Source organism: Carcharodon carcharias, chromosome 19 (assembly GCF_017639515.1).
Source record: "Carcharodon carcharias isolate sCarCar2 chromosome 19, sCarCar2.pri, whole genome shotgun sequence".
Taxonomy (NCBI): Eukaryota; Metazoa; Chordata; class Chondrichthyes; order Lamniformes; family Lamnidae; genus Carcharodon; species Carcharodon carcharias.
Genome location: NC_054485.1, coordinates 88,019,849 through 88,038,869, shown reverse-complemented (window position 1 = coordinate 88,038,869; position 19,021 = coordinate 88,019,849). Strand labels below are relative to the sequence as shown.

General features: G+C 59.6%; 1 protein-coding gene across 2 annotated transcripts in view; it reads left to right on the top strand.

The window, feature by feature from the left end:
• Window positions 1-311: 311 nt before the first annotated feature.
• The window catches only part of LOC121291685 (class I histocompatibility antigen, F10 alpha chain-like), a 256,969-nt gene continuing 238,259 nt past the window's right edge, over window positions 312-19,021 (top strand). For both annotated transcript variants that reach the window (XM_041213177.1, XM_041213176.1), the window contains exons 1-3: window positions 312-477; window positions 3,496-3,756; window positions 3,933-4,205. In XM_041213177.1, the coding sequence (XP_041069111.1) occupies window positions 330-477; window positions 3,496-3,756; window positions 3,933-4,205 (682 nt within the window). In that variant the 5' untranslated portion in view covers window positions 312-329. The remainder of the gene's footprint in view (window positions 478-3,495; window positions 3,757-3,932; window positions 4,206-19,021) is intronic.

The window sequence follows — 19,021 nt, the reverse complement described above, 5'->3', positions numbered from 1 at the left end:
TAGAACATCACCCTTTATCTTATACTCTCTCTCCATGTTCTTGTTTCTGATAGTTTGTCTCTGAAATAAAAACTCTTGTGCAGGAGAGTCATACGGACTCGAAACGTTAACTCTGTTTCTCTCTGCACAGAAGCTGTCAGAGCCGCTGAGTTTTTCCAGCATTTTCTGTTTTTATTTCTGATTTCCAGCATCCGCTGTATTTTACTTTCGCTTTTCCCGTTTATTGCTGCAAACTGCTTTGAGCCTATTCTGCCGGAGACGGATGACTCATATTCTGCTTTTATTATGATTGGCCCGGAAATATCATTGAACCAATCAGATTGAAGCTGATGAAACAGGCCCAGGAAACAGCTCTAGTTTTGGGGAGATTTGTTTTCTTGGAGAAGGATTTCCCTCCAAATGTTTCTTCCAGCCTGAGCAAAGCAACAATGATTGGACTGATAGTGCTGGTCCTTCTGTGTGGAGAGGTGTCTGCAGGTGAGTATTGGGGTCTGAGAGGGGCAATGCCTGTCTGGGTACTGGGGCATTAACCCATGGTCAGTGCGTAATGAGGTCTGTGAGGGGCAATGCCTGTCTGGGTACTGGGGAATTAACCCTGGGTAAGTGAATGATAGGGTGTGAGAGGGTTTGTGCTAGAGTGGGTACTGTGGCTGGAGAGTGAGAAAGACCATGGGTGGGTGGTGAAAGTGAAACACAGCGACATATGGCTGGAGAGGGAGAGCGGGGAGGGTGATTAATATTGGGTGATCGGGACAGGAGGAGCGTGTAGCTCCTTGAGTCTGTTCCACCATTTGATTAGGTCGTGGTTATTTTGTATTTCAACTTCATTTTCCCACCTGTACCCCATATTACTCTGCACCCTTTCCCAACAAAAATCCATCTGAGTTTGAAAGCTCTGATTGAGCCCCAGCATCAGTAACTTTTAGAGGGAGAATGTTCCAGATTTCTCTTGCCCTTTGTGTGAAGAAGTGCTTCCTGATATTAACCTGGAACAGCCTGGCTCTAATTAGAAGATAATATCCCCTTGTTCTCGATTCCCCACCAGGGAAATAGTTTCTCAGTACTGATTCTATGAAATCCTTGTTACATCTCAAACACTTCAATTAAATCATCCTTCCATCTTCAAAACTCAAGGAAATACAATGCTAGTTTATCCAACCTGTTCTCATGTTGTAACTTTTTTAGCCCGGGTATCATTCTCGTGAATCTGTGCTGCACCCCCTCCAAAGCCAATCCATCTTTCCTGAGGTGCGGTGCCCAGAACTGAACACAATTACTCCAGATGGAGTCTAACCAGAACTTTCTATAAACTGGTACATAACTTAATCCTAACCCTTTGTATTCCAGTTCTTGAGATAAAGGTCAACGTTCCATCAGTCTTTCCAAATCCTTATTATAGCTGTTCACTGATCTTTACCAGTTGCCCCTGGTCTTAATTTCCAACAGTAGAACATAGAGGAAATAGGAGCAGGTGTCGTCTATTTATCCCCTCGAGTCTGCTCCACCATTCAGTGAGATCACAGCTAATCTGATTGTGGCCTTAACTCCACTTTCCTGCCTACTCGCCCCCACCCCATTGACTCCCCGATAGATCAAAAATCCCTCTAAGTCAACACTTGAATATATTCATTGACCCAGCCTCTACTGCTCTCTGGGGTGGTGAAGTACAAAAATTACTGACCTTCTGAGAGAGGACCTTACCCCTCATCTCTATCTTAAATGGCAGATCCCAATTTTCAAACTGTGTCCCTTAGTTCTAGATTCTCCCATGGGAGGAAACACCCCCTCAGCATCTACTCTGTCAGCACCCTTCACAATCTTATTCATTTCAATAAGGTCATCTCTCATTCTTTAAACTACAAGTGTAGACCTAACCTGCTTTACCTTTTCCTCAGCCCTTTCCCTATATCCCAGGAACCAGCTTAAAGAACCTTCTTTGAATGTCTCCAATGCAAGTATATTCCTCCTAATAAGGATACCAAAACTGTACATAGGATCGAAATGCAGTCACACCGATGTCCTGTACATTTCTAGCAAGACCTTCCTATTTTCATTTTCGATCCCCCTTGCAATAAAGGCTGCTATTCCATTTGCCTTCCTCATCACTTGCTGTACCTGCATGCTGACTTTTAGTGACTCACGTACAAGGACACCCAGATCCCTCTGTAGCATAGTATTCTCTCATTCTGCTTTCCTATTCTTTCCACTTTCTTTCCTGTGTAGTAAACAAACACAACAATATAGAAGTTTAGAAATATCGAAAATATTCCAATATTATTCATTAAATCTAAGTGTATAACCTCACATTTGCCCCTGTTGAGTTCCATTTGCTACAGTTTTGCCGCTTATTTGCCCTCTCAATAGAATTATGGAACCATTACAGAACAGGAGAAGGATATTTGGCAGGTTGTGTCTCTGCTGGCTCTCTGCCAGCGCCACTCAGCTAGACCCATTCCCTCACCTTTTTCCCATTTTTTTTCACTTCTTATCTCTTCAGATAATTATCCAATTCTCCCTTGCGATCCTACATTAAATCTCCATCATGGTCTCAGACATTGCATCCCAGATCCTAACCACCCCAAGTGTCAGTACCTGCAGTCTATATATATGTGTAATAAATATATATTATACAGATATGAGCCAGACTTTTCCATACAGGACACAATTTGCGGATGACATAGCAGTTGGAAGTGTTGTAAACTATGAGGAGGACAGTGATAGACTTCAACAGGACATAGAGGGGTTTGTGAAATGGGCTGACAAGCGGCTGATAAAATTTAATGCTGATAGATGTGAAGTGATCCATTTTAATGAGAATTAAAGGGTGCAGTTCTAAAGGGTGTGCAGGAACAGAGGGAGCTGGTGCTACATGTGCACAAATTGAAGGTGGCAGGGCAGGTAGAGAAAGTGGTTAAAAAAGCACCTGGGATTCTGGACTTTATATATAGAGACATAGATTGCAGAGTAAGGAAGTTATGATAAATCAGTGTAAAACACTGGTTTAGCCGCAACTAGAGTACTGTCTCCAGCTCTCAGCACCACACTTTAGGAAGGATGTGAAGGCATTAGAGAGGATGCAGAAAAGATTTACCAGAATCGTTTCTGGAATGAGGAACATTAATTACTTTAACAGACTGTAGAAGCTGGGGATTTTCTCTTGGGGGAGGAGGTTGAGAGGAGATTTGATGGCTGTGTTCAGAATCATTAGGGTCTTAACAGAGTAGATCGAGAGAAGCTGTTCCGACTGGAGGAAGGATTGAGAACCAGAGGGCACTGATTTAAAATGTTTGGCAAAAGAACCAACGGCTGGATACTGGGAAGCGCGGATCAGTGAAGTGTCAGGATGGGAGATCACAGGCTTCAGGTCAACTGTGGGGAATTGGAGAAGGAAACCAGGGTGGGCTGGGTCTACCTTTCTGTTGAGTTGGGGTTTTGGGGTTGGTGTTAGGGGTTCATGTCCTGATGTTTTTTTCTCTCTCTCTCTCTGTGTTCCAGGCTCTCACACTCTCCGGTATTTCCTCACCGGCGTGACTCCGATTCCTGGTATTCCGGAGTTTGTAGCTGTTGGTTATGTGGATGGCGTTCAGTTTGTTATGTACGACAGCGATGGGAATGCGTTGATCCCCCGGGAGCAGTGGATGGTGGAGAGTGAGGGGCGTGAGGCCTGGGAGCGGAAGACGATGCTGGCTCAGGAACAGGAGCAGCAAATCAAAAAGTATCTTCCGATCCTCATGGCCCGGACCAACCAGTCGGGAGGTGAGTCCTTGTTGTCCCACCGCTCGGTCTCTTCCTGTGGATTGAGAGTGTCTGGGATGGGGAGAAACCAGGAGTGGATTGGGATATGGGAGCCAGAGGCTGATTGGCTGAGTGAGCGATGGGTGGAGTCTCCCTGTAGGGCAGTGACTGATTGGCTTCATGTGTTTGATTGACAGGAATCCACACACACCAGATGTTGATCGGCTGTGACCTGAACGATGATGGGACCAGTAGTGGGTTCCACCAGAGCGGATGGGACGGAGGAGATTTTATCAGCTTCGACCCGCAGCACATGGTGTGGGTGACACCGGTCCCATGGGGAGAGAGCTTCAAAAACACCTGGGACCAGTACAAGGTCCACAAACAGCGATGGAAACATTACCTGGAGGTGGAATGTATCGAATGGCTGAGGAAATACCTGGAGTATGGACAGAGAGAACTGAGGGTCGGTGAGTGAGGGGGGGTGAGGGTCGGTGAGTGAGAGGGTGTCAGGGTCAGTGAGTGAGGGAGTGTGAGGGTCAATGAGTGAGGGGGACTGAGGGAAAAGTGAGAGGGTGTGAGGGTTGGTAAGTGAGGGTGTGAGGGTCGGTGAGTGAGAGGGTGTGAGGGTCGGTGAGTGAGGGGGTGTGAGGGTCGGTGAGTGAGGGGGTGTGAGGGTCGGTGAGTGAGGGGGTGTGAGGGTCGGTGAGTGAGGGGGTGTGAGGGTCGGTGAGTGAGGGGGTGTGAGGGTCGGTGAGTGAGGGGGTGTGAGGGTCGGTGAGTGAGGGGGTGTGAGGGTCGGTGAGTGAGGAGGTGTGAGGGTCGGTGAGTGAAGGTCTGTGAGGGTCGGTGAGAGGGTCACTGAGTGAGGATCGTTAAGTGAGGGGGTGTGAGGGTCGGTGAGTGAGGGGGTGTGAGGTTCGGTGAGTGAGAGGGTGTGAGGTTCGGTGAGTGAGAGGGTGTGAGGGTCGGTGAGTGAGAGGGTGTGATTGTCGGTGAGTGAGGCAGTCTGAGGGTCTGTGAGTGAGGGGGTTTGAGGGTCGGTGAGTGCCAGGTTGACTGGGAGCCGTTGAGTGAGGGTCAGTGAGTGAGGGGTTTTGAGGGTCAGTGAGTGAGGAGGTGTGAGGGTCGGTGAGTGAGGGGGTGTGACGGTTGATGAATGAGGGGGTGTGAGCGTTGGTGATTTAGGGTGTGTGAGGGCCGGTGGTCGAGGGGGTGTCGGGGTGGTGAGTGAGGGTTTCTGAGAGTCGTTGAGTGAAGGGGTGTGAGGGTCGGTGAGTGAGGGGGTCTGAGGGTCGGTGAGTGAGGGTCGGTGAGTGAGGGTGTGTGAGGGTCGGTGAGTGAGGAGGTGTGAGGGTCGGTGAGTGAGGGGGTGTGAGTGTCGTTGAGTGAGGGGGTGTGAGGGTCGGTGAGAGAGGGGGTGTGAGAGTCGGTGAGAGAGGGGGTGTGAGGGTCGGTGAGTGAGGGGCTGTGAGGGTCGGTGAGTGAGGGGCTGTGAGGGTCAGTGAGTGAGGGGGTGTGAGGGTCGGTGAGTTAGGGGGTGTGAGGGTCGGTGAGTTAGGGGGTGTGAGGGTCGGTGAGTTAGGGGGTGTAAGGGTCGGTGAGTGAGGGGGTGTGAGGGTCGTTGAGTGTGGGGCGTGAGGGTCGTTGAGTGTGGGGCGTGAGGGTCGGTGAGTGAAGGGGGTGTGAGGGTCGGTGAGTGAAGGGGGTGTGAGGGTCGGTGAGTGAAGGGGGTGTGAGGGTCGGTGAGTGAGGGGGTGTGAGGGTCGGTGAGTGAGGCGGTGTGAGGGTCGGTGAGTGAGGAGTGTGAGGGTCGGTGAGTGAGGGGGTGTGACGGGTGGTGAATGAGGGGGCGTGAGCGTCGGTGAGTGAGGGGGTGTGAGGGTCGGTTGTCAAGGGGGTGTGAGGGCCGGTGGTCGAGGGGGTGTGAGGGGTGGTGAGTGAGGGGGTTTAAAGGTCGGTGAGTGCCAGGTTGACTGGGAGTCGGTGAGTGAGGGTCAGTGAGTGAGGGGTTTTGAGGGTCAGTGAGTGAGGAGGTGTGAGGGTCGGTGTGTGAGGGGGTGTGACGGGTGGTGAATGAGGGGGTGTGAGCGTCGGTGAGTGAGGGGGTGTGAGGGCCGGTGGTCAAGGGGGTGTGAGGGCCGGTGGTCAAGGGGGTGTGAGGGCCGGTGGTCGAGGGGCTGTGAGGGGTGGTGAGTGATGGGTTCTGAGGGTCGGCGACTGAAGGGGTGTGAGGGTCGGTGAGTAAGGGGGTCTGAGGGTCGGTGTGTGAGGGTCGGTGAGTGAGCGGGTGTGAGGGTCGGTGAGTGAGGGGGTGTGAGGGTCGGTGAGTGAGGGGGTGTGAGGGTCGGTGAGTGAGGGGGTGTGAGGGTCGGTGAGTGAGGGGGGTGTGAGGTTCGGTGAGTGAGGGTGTGTGAGGGTCGGTGAGTGAGGGGATGTGAGGGTCGGGGAATGAAGGGGTGTGAGGGTCGGTCAGTGAGGGGGTGTGAGGGTCGGTCAGTGAGGGGGTGTGAGGGTCTGTCAGTGAGGGGGTGTGAGGGTCGGTGAGTGAGGGGGTGTGATGGTTGATGAATGAGGGGGTGTGAGTGTTGGTGATTGAGGGTGTGTGAGGGCCGGTGGTCGAGGGGGTGTCAGGGGTGGTGAGTGAGGGTTTCTGAGGGTCGTTGAGTGAAGGGGTGTGAGGGTCGGTTAGTGAGGGGGTCTGAGGGTCAGTGATTGAGGGTCGGTGAGTGAGGGGGTGTGAGGGTCGGTGAGTGAGGGGGTGTGAGGGTCGGTGAGTGAGGGGGTGTGAGTGTCGTTGAGTGAGGGGGTGTGAGAGTCGGTGAGAGAGGGGGTGTGAGGGTCGGTGAGTGAGGGGCTGTGAGGGTCGGTGAGTGAGGGGCTGTGAGGGTCGGTGAGTGAGGGGGTGTGAGGGTCGGTGAGTTAGGGAGTGTGAGGGTCGTTGAGTTAGGGGGTGTGAGGGCCGGTGAGTGAGGGGGTGTGTGGGTCGTTGAGTGAGGGGGTGTGAGGGTCTTTGAGTGAAGGGGTGTAAGGGTCGGTGAGTGAGGGGGTGTGAGGGTCGTTGAGTGTGGGGCTGTGAGGGTCGGTGAGTGAAGGGGGTGTGAGGGTCGGTGAGTGAAGGGAGTGTGAGGGTCGGTGAGTGAGGGGGTGTGAGGGTCGGTGAGTGAGGGGGTGTGAGGGTCGGTGAGTGAGGGGGTGTGAGGGTCGGTGAGTGAGGGGGTGTGAGGGTCGGTGAGTGAGGGGGTGTGAGGGTCGGTGAGTGAGGGGGTGTGAGGGTCGGTGAGTGAGGGGGTGTGAGGGTCGGTGAGTGAGGGGGCGTGAGCGTCGGTGAGTGAGGGGGCGTGAGCGTCGGTGAGTGAGGGGGCGTGAGCGTCGGTGAGTGAGGGGGCGTGAGCGTCGGTGAGTGAGGGGGTGTGAGGGCCGGTGGTCAAGGGGGTGTGAGGGCCGGTGGTCGAGGGGGTGTGAGGGGTGGTGAGTGAGGGGGTTTAAAGGTCGGTGAGTGCCAGGTTGACTGGGAGTCGGTGAGTGAGGGTCAGTGAGTGAGGGGTTTTGAGGGTCAGTGAGTGAGGAGGTGTGAGGGTCGGTGTGTGAGGGGGTGTGACGGGTGGTGAATGAGGGGGCGTGAGCGTCGGTGAGTGAGGGGGTGTGAGGGCCGGTGGTCAAGGGGGTGTGAGGGCCGGTGGTCGAGGGGCTGTGAGGGGTGGTGAGTGATGGGTTCTGAGGGTCGGTGAGTGAAGGGGTGTGAGGGTCGGTGAGTAAGGGGGTCTGAGGGTCGGTGTGTGAGGGTCGGTGAGTGAGGGGGTGTAAGGGTCGGTGAGTGAGGGGGTGTGAGGGTCGGTGAGTGAGGGGGTGTGAGGGTCGGTGAGTGAGGGGGTGTGAGGGTCGGTGAGTGAGGGGGTGTGAGGGTCCGTGTGTGAGGGGGTGTGAGGCTCGGTGAGTTAGGGGGTGTGAGGGTCGGTGAGTGAGGGGGTGTGAGGGTCGGTGAGTGAGGGGGGTGTGAGGTTCGGTGAGTGAGGGTGTGTGAGGGTCGGTGAGTGAGGGGATGTGAGGGTCGGGGAATGAAGGGGTGTGAGGGTCGGTGAGTGAGGGGGTGTGAGGGTCGGTGAGTGAGGGGGTGTGAGGGTCGGTGAGTGAGGGGGTGTGAGGGTCGGTGAGTGAGGGGGTGTGATGGTCGGTGAGTGAGAGAGTCTGAGGGTCGGTGAGTGAGGGAGTCTGAGGGTCGGTGAGTGAGGGAGTCTGAGGGTCGGTGAGTGAGGGAGTCTGAGGGTCGGTGAGTGAGGGAGTCTGAGGGTCGGTGAGTGAGGGGGTCTGAGGGTCGGTGTGTGAGGGTCGGTGAGTGAGGGGGTGTGAGGGTCGGTGAGTGAGAGGGTGTGAGGGTCGGTGAGTGAGGGGGTGTGATGGTCGGTGAGTGAGAGAGTCTGAGGGTCGGTGAGTGAGGGAGTCTGAGGGTCGGTGAGTGAGGGAGTCTGAGGGTCGGTGAGTGAGGGAGTCTGAGGGTCGGTGAGTGAGGGAGTCTGAGGGTCGGTGAGTGAGGGAGTCTGAGGGTCGGTGAGTGAGGGGGTCTGAGGGTCGGTGTGTGAGGGTCGGTGAGTGAGGGGGTGTGAGGGTCGGTGAGTGAGAGGGTGTGAGGGTCGGTGAGTGAGGGTGTGTGAGGGTCGGTGAGTGAGGGGATGTGAGGGTCGGGGAATGAAGGGGTGTGAGGGTCGGTCAGTGAGGGGGTGTGAGGGTCGGTCAGTGAGGGGGTGTGAGGGTCGGTGAGTGAGGGGGTGTGATGGTCGATGAATGAGGGGGTGTGAGTGTTGGTGATTGAGGGTGTGTGAGGGCCGGTGGTCGAGGGTGTGTCAGGGGTGGTGAGTGAGGGTTTCTGAGGGTCGTTGAGTGAAGGGGTGTGAGGGTCGGTTAGTGAGGGGGTCTGAGGGTCAGTGATTGAGGGTCGGTGAGTGAGGGGGTGTGAGGGTCGGTGAGTGAGGAGGTGTGAGGGTCGGTGAGTGAGGGGGTGTGAGTGTCGTTGAGTGAGGGGGTGTGAGAGTCGGTGAGAGAGGGGGTGTGAGGGTCGGTGAGTGAGGGGCTGTGAGGGTCGGTGAGTGAGGGGCTGTGAGGTTCGGTGAGTGAGGGGGTGTGAGTGTCGGTGAGTGAGGGGGTGTGAGGGTCCGTGTGTGAGGGGGTGTGAGGCTCGTTGAGTTAGGGGGTGAGGGTCGGTGAGTGAGGGGGTGTGAGGGTCGGTGAGTGAGGGGGGTGTGAGGTTCGGTGAGTGAGGGTGTGTGAGGGTCGGTGAGTGAGGGGATGTGAGGGTCGGGGAATGAAGGGGTGTGAGGGTCGGTGAGTGAGGGGGTGTGAGGGTCGGTGAGTGAGGGGTTGTGAGGGTCGGTGAGTGAGGGGTTGTGAGGGTCGGTGAGTGAGGGGGTGTGAGGGTCGGTGTGTGAGGGGGTGTGAGTGTCGGTGAGTGAGGGAGTCTGAGGGTCGGTGAGTGAGGGAGTCTGAGGGTCGGTGAGTGAGGGGGTCCGAGGGTCGGTGAGTGAGGGAGTCCGAGTGATGGTGAGTGAGGGGGTGTGATGGTGGGTGAGTGAGAGGGTGTTAGGGCGGGTGAGTGAGATTTTGGGAGGGCAGGTGAGTGAGAGGGTGTGAGGGTCGGTGAGAGGGTCAGTGAGTGAGGATCGATCAGTGAGGGGTGTGAGGGTCGGTGAGTGAGGGGGTGTGAGGGTCGGTGAGTGAGGGGTGTGAGGGTCGGTGAGTGAGGCGGTTTGGGGGGTCGGTGAGTGAGGGGGTGTGAGTGTCGGTGAATGAGGGGGTGTGAGTGTCGGTGAGTGAGGGGGTGTGAGTGTCGGTGAGTGAGGGGGTGTGAGTGTCGGTGAGTGAGGGGGTGTGAGTGTCGGTGAGTGAGGGGGTGTGAGTGTCGGTGAGTGAGGGGGTGTGAATGTCGGTGAGTGAGGGGGTGTGAGTGTCGGTGAGTGAGGGGGTGTGAGTGTCGGTGAGTGAGGGGGTGTGAGTGTCGGTGAGTGAGGGGGTGTGAGTATCGGTGAGTGAGGGGGTGTGAGTGTCGGTGAGTGAGGGGGTGTGTGTGTCGGTGAGTGAGGGGGTGTGAGTGTCGGTGAGTGAGGGGGTGTGAGTGTCGGTGAGTGAGGGGGTGTGAGTGTCGGTGAGTGAGGGGGTGTGAGTGTCGGTGAGTGAGGGGGTGTGAGTGTCGGTGAGTGAGGGGGTGTGAGTGTCGGTGAGTGAGGGGGTGTGAGTGTCGGTGAGTGAGGGGGTGTGAGTGTCGGTGAGTGAGGGGGTGTGAGTGTCGGTGAGTGAGGGGGTGTGAGTGTCGGTGAGTGAGGGGGCGTGAGGGTCGGTGAGTGAGGGGGCGTGAGGGTCGGTGAGTGAGGGGGCGTGAGGGTCGGTGAGTGAGGGGGCGTGAGCGTCGGTGAGTGAGGGGGCGTGAGCGTCGGTGAGTGAGGGGGCGTGAGCGTCGGTGAGTGAGGGGGCGTGAGGGCCGGTGGTCGAGGGGGCGTGAGGGCCGGTGGTCGAGGGGGCGTGAAGGGTGGTGAGTGAGGGGGTTTAAAGGTCGGTGAGTGCCATGTTGACTGGGAGTCGGTGAGTGAGGGTCAGTGAGTGAGGGGTTTTGAGGGTCAGTGAGTGAGGAGGTGTGAGGGTCGGTGTGTGAGGGGGTGTGACGGGTGGTGAATGAGGGGGCGTGAGCGTCGGTGAGTGAGGGGGTGTGAGGGCCGGTGGTCAAGGGGGTGTGAGGGCCGGTGGTCGAGGGGCTGTGAGGGTGGTGAGTGAAGGGGTGTGAGGGGTGGTGAGTGAAGGGGTGTGAGGGTCGGTGAGTGAAGGGGTGTGAGGGTCGGTGAGTAAGGGGGTCTGAGGGTCGGTGTGTGAGGGTCGGTGAGTGAGGGGGTGTAAGGGTCGGTGAGTGAGGGGGTGTGAGGGTCGGTGAGTGAGGGGGTGTGAGGGTCGGTGAGTGAGGGGGTGTGAGGGTCCGTGTGTGAGGGGGTGTGAGGCTCGGTGAGTTAGGGGGTGTGAGGGTCGGTGAGTGAGGGGGTGTGAGGGTCGGTGAGTGAGGGGGGTGTGAGGGTCGGTGAGTGAGGGGGGTGTGAGGTTCGGTGAGTGAGGGTGTGTGAGGGTCGGTGAGTGAGGGGATGTGAGGGTCGGGGAATGAAGGGGTGTGAGGGTCGGTGAGTGAGGGGGTGTGAGGGTCGGTGAGTGAGGGGGTGTGAGGGTCGGTGAGTGAGGGGGTGTGAGGGTCGGTGTGTGAGGGGGTGTGAGGTTCGGTGAGTGAGGGGGTCCGAGGGTCGGTGAGTGAGGGGGTCCGAGGGTCGGTGAGTGAGGGAGTCTGAGGGTCGGTGATTGAAGGAGTCTGAGGGTCAGTGAGTGAGGGTGTGTGAGGGTCGGTGAGTGAGGGGGTGTGAGATTTTGGGAGTGACGTGTTTCTGAGAGGTGAGTGAGAGGGTGTGAGGGTCGGTGAGTGAGAGGGTGTGTGGGTCTGTGTGTGAGGGGGTGTCAGGGTCGGTGAGAGGGTCAGTGAGTGAGGGTCAGTGAGTGAGGCGGTGTGAGGGTCGGTGAGTGAGGGTGTGTTAGGGTCGGTGAGTGAAGGGGTGTGACGGTCTTTGACTGAGGGGCTGTGAGATGTGGTGAGTGAAGGGGTGTTAGGTGTGGTGAGTGAGGGGGTGTGAGGGTCTGTGAGTGAGGGTGTGTGAGTTGCGGTGAGTGAGGGTCGGTGATTGAGAGGTTGTGTGGGTCGGTGAGTGAGGGGGTGTGAGGGTCGGTGAGTGAAGGGGTGTGAGTGTCAGTGAGTGAGGGGGTGTGAGGGTCGGTGAGTGAGGGGGTGTGAGGGTCGGTGCGTGAGGGGGTGTGAGGGTCGTTGAGTGAGGGGGTGTGAGGGTCGTTGAGTGAGGGGGTGTGAGGGTCGGTGATTGAGGGGCTGTGAGGGTCGGTGAGTGAGTGGCTGTGAGTCCAGTGAGTGAGGGGGTGTGAGGGTCGGAGAGTGAGGGGCTGTGATGGTCGGTGAGTGAGGGTCGGTGAGTGAGGGGGTGTGAGGTCGGTGAGTGAGGGGGTGTTAGGATCGGTGTGTGAGGGTCGGTGAGGGTGGGGGTGTGAGGGTTGGTGAGTGAGGGGGTGTGGGGGTCGGTGAGTGAAGGGGTGTGAGAGTCGGTGAGTGAGGGGGTGTGAGGGTTGGTGAGTGAGGGGGTGAGAGTGTCGGTGAGTGAGGGGGAGTGAGTGTCGGTGAGTGAGGGGGTGTGAGGGTCGGTGAGTGAGGGGGTGTGAGGGTCGGTGAGTGAGGGGGTGTGAGGGTCGGTGAGTGAGGGGGTGTGAGGGTCGGTGACTGAGAAGGTGTGAGGGTCGGTGAGTGAGGGGGTGTGAGGGTCGGTGAGTGAGGGGATGTGAGGGTCGGTGAGTGAGGCGGTGTGAGGGTCGGTGAGTGAGGCGGTGTGAATGTCGGTGAGTGAGGCGGTGTGAGGGTCGCTGAGTGAGGGGGTGTGTGGGTCGGTGAGTGAGGGTGAGTGAGGGGGTGTGAGGGTCGGTGAGTGAGGGGGTGTGAGGGTCGGTGAGTGAGGGGGTGTGAGGGTCGGTGAGTGAGGGGGTGTGAGTGTCGGTGAGTGATGGAGTCTGAGGTTCGGTGAGTGAGGGGGTCCGAGGGTCGGTGAGTGAGGGGGTCCGAGGGTCGGTGAGTGAGGGAGTCCGAGTGACGGTGAGTGAGGGGGTGTGATGGTGGGTGAGTGAGGGGGTGTGAGGGTGGGTGAGTGAGGGGGTGTGAGGGTGGGTGAGTGAGGGGGTGTGAGGGCGGGTGAGTGAGATTTTGGGAGGGCAGGTGAGTGAGAGGGTGTGAGGGTCGGTGAGAGGGTCAGTGAGTGAGGATCGATCAGTGAGGGGTGTGAGGGTCGGTGAGTGAGGGGGTGTGAGGGTCGGTGAGTGAGGGGTGTGAGGGTCGGTGAGTGAGGCGCTTTGGGGGGTCGGTGAGTGAGGCGGTTTGGGGGGTCGGTGAGTGAGGGGGTGTGAGTGTCGGTGAGTGAGGGGGTGTGAGTGTCGGTGAGTGAGGGGGTGTGAGTGTCGGTGAGTGAGGGGGTGTGAGTGTCGGTGAGTGAGGGGGTTTGAGTGTCGGTGAGTGAGGGGGTGTGAGTGTCGGTGAGTGAGGGGGTGTGAGTGTCGGTGAGTGAGGGGGTGTGAGTGTCGGTGAGTGAGGGGGTGTGAGTGTCGGTGAGTGAGGGGGTGTGAGTGTCGGTGAGTGAGGGGGTGTGAGTGTCGGTGAGTGAGGGGGTGTGAGTGTCGGTGAGTGAGGGGGTGTGAGTGTCGGTGAGTGAGGGGGTGTGAGTGTCGGTGAGTGAGGGGGTGTGAGAGTCGGTGAGAGAGGGGGTGTGAGGGTCGGTGAGTGAGGGGCTGTGAGTGTCGGTGAGTGAGGGGCTGTGAGGGTCGGTGAGTGAGGGGCTGTGAGGGTCAGTGAGTGAGGGGGTGTGAGGGTCGGTGAGTTAGGGGGTGTGAGGGTCGTTGAGTTAGGGGGTGTGAGGGCCGGTGAGTGAGGGGGTGTGTGGGTCGTTGAGTGAGGGGGTGTGAGGGTCTTTGAGTGAAGGGGTGTAAGGGTCGGTGAGTGAGGGGTTGTGAGGGTCGTTGAGTGTGGGGCTGTGAGGGTCGGTGAGTGAAGGGGGTGTGAGGGTCGGTGAGTGAAGGGAGTGTGAGGGTCGGTGAGTGAGGGGGTGTGAGGGTCGGTGAGTGAGGGGGTGTGAGGGTCGGTGAGTGAGGGGGCGTGAGCGTCGGTGAGTGAGGGGGCGTGAGCGTCGGTGAGTGAGGGGGCGTGAGCGTCGGTGAGTGAGGGGGCGTGAGCGTCGGTGAGTGAGGGGGCGTGAGCGTCGGTGAGTGAGGGGGCGTGAGCGTCGGTGAGTGAGGGGGCGTGAGGGCCGGTGGTCGAGGGGGTGTGAGGGGTGGTGAGTGAGGGGGTTTAAAGGTCGGTGAGTGCCAGGTTGACTGGGAGTCGGTGAGTGAGGGTCAGTGAGTGAGGGGTTTTGAGGGTCAGTGAGTGAGGAGGTGTGAGGGTCGGTGTGTGAGGGGGTGTGACGGGTGGTGAATGAGGGGGCTTGAGCGTCGGTGAGTGAGGGGGTGTGAGGGCCGGTGGTCAAGGGGGTGTGAGGGCCGGTGGTCGAGGGGCTGTGAGGGGTGGTGAGTGATGGGTTCTGAGGGTCGGTGAGTGAAGGGGTGTGAGGGTCGGTGAGTAAGGGGGTCTGAGGGTCGGTGTGTGAGGGTCGGTGAGTGAGGGGGTGTAAGGGTCGGTGAGTGAGGGGTTGTGAGGGTCGGTGAGTGAGGGGGTGTGAGGGTCGGTGAGTGAGGGGGTGTGAGGGTCCGTGTGTGAGGGGGTGTGAGGCTCGGTGAGTTAGGGGGTGTGAGTGTCGGTGAGTGAGGGGGTGTGAGGGTCGGTGAGTGAGGTGGGTGTGAGGTTCGGTGAGTGAGGGTGTGTGAGGGTCGGTGAGTGAGGGGATGTGAGGGTCGGGGAATGAAGGGGTGTGAGGGTCGGTCAGTGAGGGGGTGTGAGGGTCGGTGAGTGAGGGGGTGTGAGGGTCGGTGAGTGAGGGGGTGTGAGGGTCGGTGTGTGAGGGGGTGTGAGGGTCGGTGTGTGAGGGGGTGTGATGGTCGGTGAGTGAGGGAGTCTGAGGGTCGGTGAGTGAGGGGGTGTGAGTGTCGGTGAGTGAGGGGGTGTGAGTGTCGGTGAGTGAGGGGGTGTGAGAGTCGGTGAGAGAGGGGGTGTGAGGGTCGGTGAGTGAGGGGCTGTGAGTGTCGGTGAGTGAGGGGCTGTGAGGGTCGGTGAGTGAGGGGCTGTGAGGGTCAGTGAGTGAGGGGGTGTGAGGGTCGGTGAGTTAGGGGGTGTGAGGGTCGGTGAGTTAGGGGGTGTGAGGGTCGTTGAGTTAGGGGTTGTGAGGGCCGGTGAGTGAGGGGGTGTGTGGGTCGTTGAGTGAGGGGGTGTGAGGGTCTTTGAGTGAAGGGGTGTAAGGGTCGGTGAGTGAGGGGTTGTGAGGGTCGTTGAGTGTGGGGCTGTGAGGGTCGGTGAGTGAAGGGGGTGTGAGGGTCGGTGAGTGAAGGGAGTGTGAGGGTCGGTGAGTGAGGGGGTGTGAGGGTCGGTGAGTGAGGGGGTGTGAGGGTCGGTGAGTGAGGGAGTCTGAGGGTCGGTGAGTGAGGGAGTCTGAGGGTCGGTGAGTGAGGGAGTCTGAGGGTCGGTGAGTGAGGGAGTCTGAGGGTCGGTGAGTGAGGGGGTGTGAGATTTTGGGAGTGACGGGTTTCTGAGGGGTGAGTGAGAGGGTGTGAGGGTCGGTGAGTGAGAGGGTGTGTGGGTCTGTGTGTGAGGGGGTGTCAGGGTCGGTGAGAGGGTCAGTGAGTGAGGATCCGTGAGTGAGGCGGTGTGAGGGTCGGTGAGTGAGGGTGTGTGACGGTCTTTGACTGAGGGGCTGTGAGATGTGGTGAGTGAAGGGGTGTTAGGTGTGGTGAGTGAGGGGGTGTGAGGGTCTGTGAGTGAGGGTGTGTGAGTTGCGGTGAGTGAGGGTCGGTGATTGAGAGGTTGTGTGGGTCGGTGAGTGAGGGGGTGTGAGGGTCGGTGAGTGAAGGGGTGTGAGTGTCAGTGAGTGAGGGGGTGTGAGGGTCGGTGAGTGAGGGGGTGTGAGGGTCGGTGCGTGAGGGGGTGTGAGGGTCGTTGAGAGGGGGTGTGAGGGTCGTTGAGTGAGGGGGTGTGAGGGTCGGTGATTGAGGGGCTGTGAGGGTCGGTGAGTGAGGGGGGTGTAAGGTTCGGTGAGTGAGGGTGTGTGAGGGTCGGTGAGTGAGGGGATGTGAGGGTCGGGGAATGAAGGGGTGTGAGGGTCGGTCAGTGAGGGGGTGTGAGGGTCGGTCAGTGAGGGGGTGTGAGGGTCGGTGAGTGAGGGGGTGTGATGGTTGATGAATGAGGGGGTGTGAGTGTTGGTGATTGAGGGTGTGTGAGGGCCGGTGGTCGAGGGGGTGTCAGGGGTGGTGAGTGAGGGTTTCTGAGGGTCGTTGAGTGAAGGGGTGTGAGGGTCGGTTAGTGAGGGGGTCTGAGGGTCAGTGATTGAGGGTCGGTGAGTGAGGGGGTGTGAGGGTCGGTGAGTGAGGAGGTGTGAGGGTCGGTGAGTGAGGGAGTGTGAGTGTCGTTGAGTGAGGGGGTGTGAGAGTCGGTGAGAGAGGGGGTGTGAGGGTCGGTGAGTGAGGGGCTGTGAGGGTCGGTGAGTGAGGGGCTGTGAGGGTCGGTGAGTGAGGGGCTGTGAGGGTCAGTGAGTGAGGGGGTGTGAGGGTCGGTGAGTGAGGGGGTGTGAGGGCCGGTGAGTGAGGGGGTGTGTGGGTCGTTGAGTGAGGGGGTGTGAGGCTCTTTGAGTGAAGGGGTGTAAGGGTCGGTGAGTGAGGGGGTGTGAGGGTCGTTGAGTGTGGGGCTGTGAGGGTCGGTGAGTGAAGGGGGTGTGAGGGTCGGTGAGTGAAGGGAGTGTGAGGGTCGGTGAGTGAGGGGGTGTGAGGGTCGGTGAGTGAGGGGGTGTGAGGGTCGGTGAGTGAGGGGGCGTGAGGGTCGGTGAGTGAGGGGGCGTGAGCGTCGGTGAGTGAGGGGGCGTGAGCGTCGGTGAGTGAGGGGGCGTGAGCGTCGGTGAGTGAGGGGGCGTGAGCGTCGGTGAGTGAGGGGGCGTGAGCGCCGGTGGTCAAGGGGGTGTGAGGGCCGGTGGTCGAGGGGGTGTGAGGGGTGGTGAGTGAGGGGGTTTAAAGGTCGGTGAGTGCCAGGTTGACTGGGAGTCGGTGAGTGAGGGTCAGTGAGTGAGGGGTTTTGAGGGTCAGTGAGTGAGGAGGTGTGAGGGTTGGTGTGTGAGGGGGTGTGACGGGTGGTGAATGAGGGGGCGTGAGCGTCGGTGGTCAAGGGGGTGTGAGGGCCGGTGGTCAAGGGGGTGTGAGGGCCGGTGGTCGAGGGGCTGTGAGGGGTGGTGAGTGATGGGTTCTGAGGGTCGGTGAGTGAAGGGGTGTGAGGGTCGGTGAGTAAGGGGGTCTGAGGGTCGGTGTGTGAGGGTCGGTGAGTGAGGGGGTGTAAGGGTCGGTGAGTGAGGGGGTGTGAGGGTCGGTGAGTGAGGGGGTGTGAGGGTCGGTGAGTGAGGGGGTGTGAGGGTCGGTGAGTGAGGGGGTGTGAGGGTCGTTGAGTGAGGGGGTGTGAGGGTCGGTGATTGAGGGGCTGTGAGGGTCGGTGAGTGAGTGGCTGTGAGTCCAGTGAGTGAGGGGGTGTTAGGGTCGGAGAGTGAGGGGCTGTGATGGTCGGTGAGTGAGGGTCGGTGAGTGAGGGGGTGTGAGGTCGGTGAGTGAGGGGGTGTTAGGATCGGTGTGTGAAGGTCGGTGAGGGTGGGGGTGTGAGGGTTGGTGAGTGAGGGGGTGTGGGGGTCGGTGAGTGAAGGGGTGTGAGAGTCGGTGAGTGAGGGGGTGTGAGGGTCGGTGAGTGAGGGGGTGTGAGTGTCGGTGAGTGAGGGTGTGTGTGGGTCGGTGACTGAGAAGATGTGATGGTCGGTGAGTGAGGGGGTGTGAGGGTCGGTGAGTGAGGGGATGTGAGGGTCGGTGAGTGAGGCGGTGTGAGGGTCGGTGAGTGAGGCGGTGTGAGGGTCGGTGAGTGAGGCGGTGTGAGGGTCGGTGAGTGAGGCGGTGTGAGGGTCGGTGAGTGAGGGGGTGTGAGGGTCGGTGAGTGAGGGGGTGTGAGGGTCGGTGAGTGAGGGGGTGTGAGTGTCGGTGACTGAGGGGGTGTGAGTGTCGGTGAGTGAGGGGGTGTGAGGGTCGGTGAGTGAGGGGGTGTGAGGGTCGGTGAGTGAGGGGGTGTGAGGGTCGGTGAGTGAGGGGGTGTGAGGGTCGGTGAGTGAGGGGGTGTGAGGGTCGGTGAGTGAGGGGGTGTGAGGGTCGGTGAGTGAGGGGGTGTGAGGGTCGGTGAGTGAGGGGGTGTGAGGGTCGGTGAGTGAGGGGGTGTGAGGGTCGGTGAGTGAGGGGGTGTGAGGGTCGGTGAGTGAGGGGGTGTGAGGGTCGGTGAGTGAGGGGGTGTGAGGGTCGGTGAGTGAGGGGGTGTGAGGGTCGGTGAGTGAGGGGGTGTGAGGGTCGGTGAGTGAGGGGGTGTGAGGGTCGGTGAGTGAGGGGGTGTGAGGGTCGGTGAGTGAGGGGGTGTGAGGGTCGGTGAGTGAGGGGGTGTGAGGGTCGGTGAGTGAGGGGGTGTGAGGGTCGGTGAGTGAGGGGGTGTGAGGGTCGGTGAGTGAGGGGGTGTGAGGGTCGGTGAGTGAGGGGGTGTGAGGGTCGGTGAGTGAGGGGGTGTGAGGGTCGGTGAGTGAGGGGGTGTGAGGGTCGGTGAGTGAGGGGGTGTGAGGGTCGGTGAGTGAGGGGGTGTGAGGGTCGGTGAGTGAGGGGGTGTGAGGGTCGGTGAGTGAGGGGGTGTGAGTGTCGGTGAGTGATGGAGTCTGAGGTTCGGTGAGTGAGAGGGTCCGAGGGTCGGTGAGTGAGGGGGTCCGAGGGTCGGTGAGTGAGGGGGTCCGAGGGTCGGTGAGTGAGGGGGTCCGAGTGACGGTGAGTGAGGGGGTGTGATGGTGGGTGAGTGAGGGGGTGTGAGGGTGGGTGAGTGAGGGGGTGTGAGGGTGGGTGAGTGAGGGGGTGTGAGGGCGGGTGAGTGAGATTTTGGGAGGGCAGGTGAGTGAGAGGGTGTGAGGGTCGGTGAGAGGGTCAGTGAGTGAGGATCGATCAGTGAGGGGTGTGAGGGTCGGTGAGTGAGGGGGTGTGAGGGCCGGTGGTCAAGGGGGTGTGAGGGCTGGTGGTCGAGGGGCTGTGAGGGGTGGTGAGTGATGGGTTCTGAGGGTCGGTGAGTGAAGGGGTGTGAGGGTCGGTGAGTAAGGGGGTCTGAGGGTCGGTGTGTGAGGGTCGGTGAGTGAGGGGGTGTAAGGGTCGGTGAGTGAGGGGGTGTGAGGGTCGGTGAGTGAGGGGGTGTGAGGGTCGGTGAGTGAGGGGGTGTGAGGGTCCGTGTGTGAGGGGGTGTGAGGCTCGGTGAGTTAGGGGGTGTGAGGGTCGGTGAGTGAGGGGGTGTGAGGGTCGGTGAGTGAGGGGGGTGTGAGGTTCGGTGAGTGAGGGTGTGTGAGGGTCGGTGAGTGAGGGGATGTGAGGGTCGGGGAATGAAGGGGTGTGAGGGTCGGTGAGTGAGGGGGTGTGAGGGTCGGTGAGTGAGGGGGTGTGAGGGTCGGTGAGTGAGGGGGTGTGAGGGTCGGTGTGTGAGGGGGTGTGATGGTCGGTGAGTGAGGGAGTCTGAGGGTCGGTGAGTGAGGGAGTCTGAGGGTCGGTG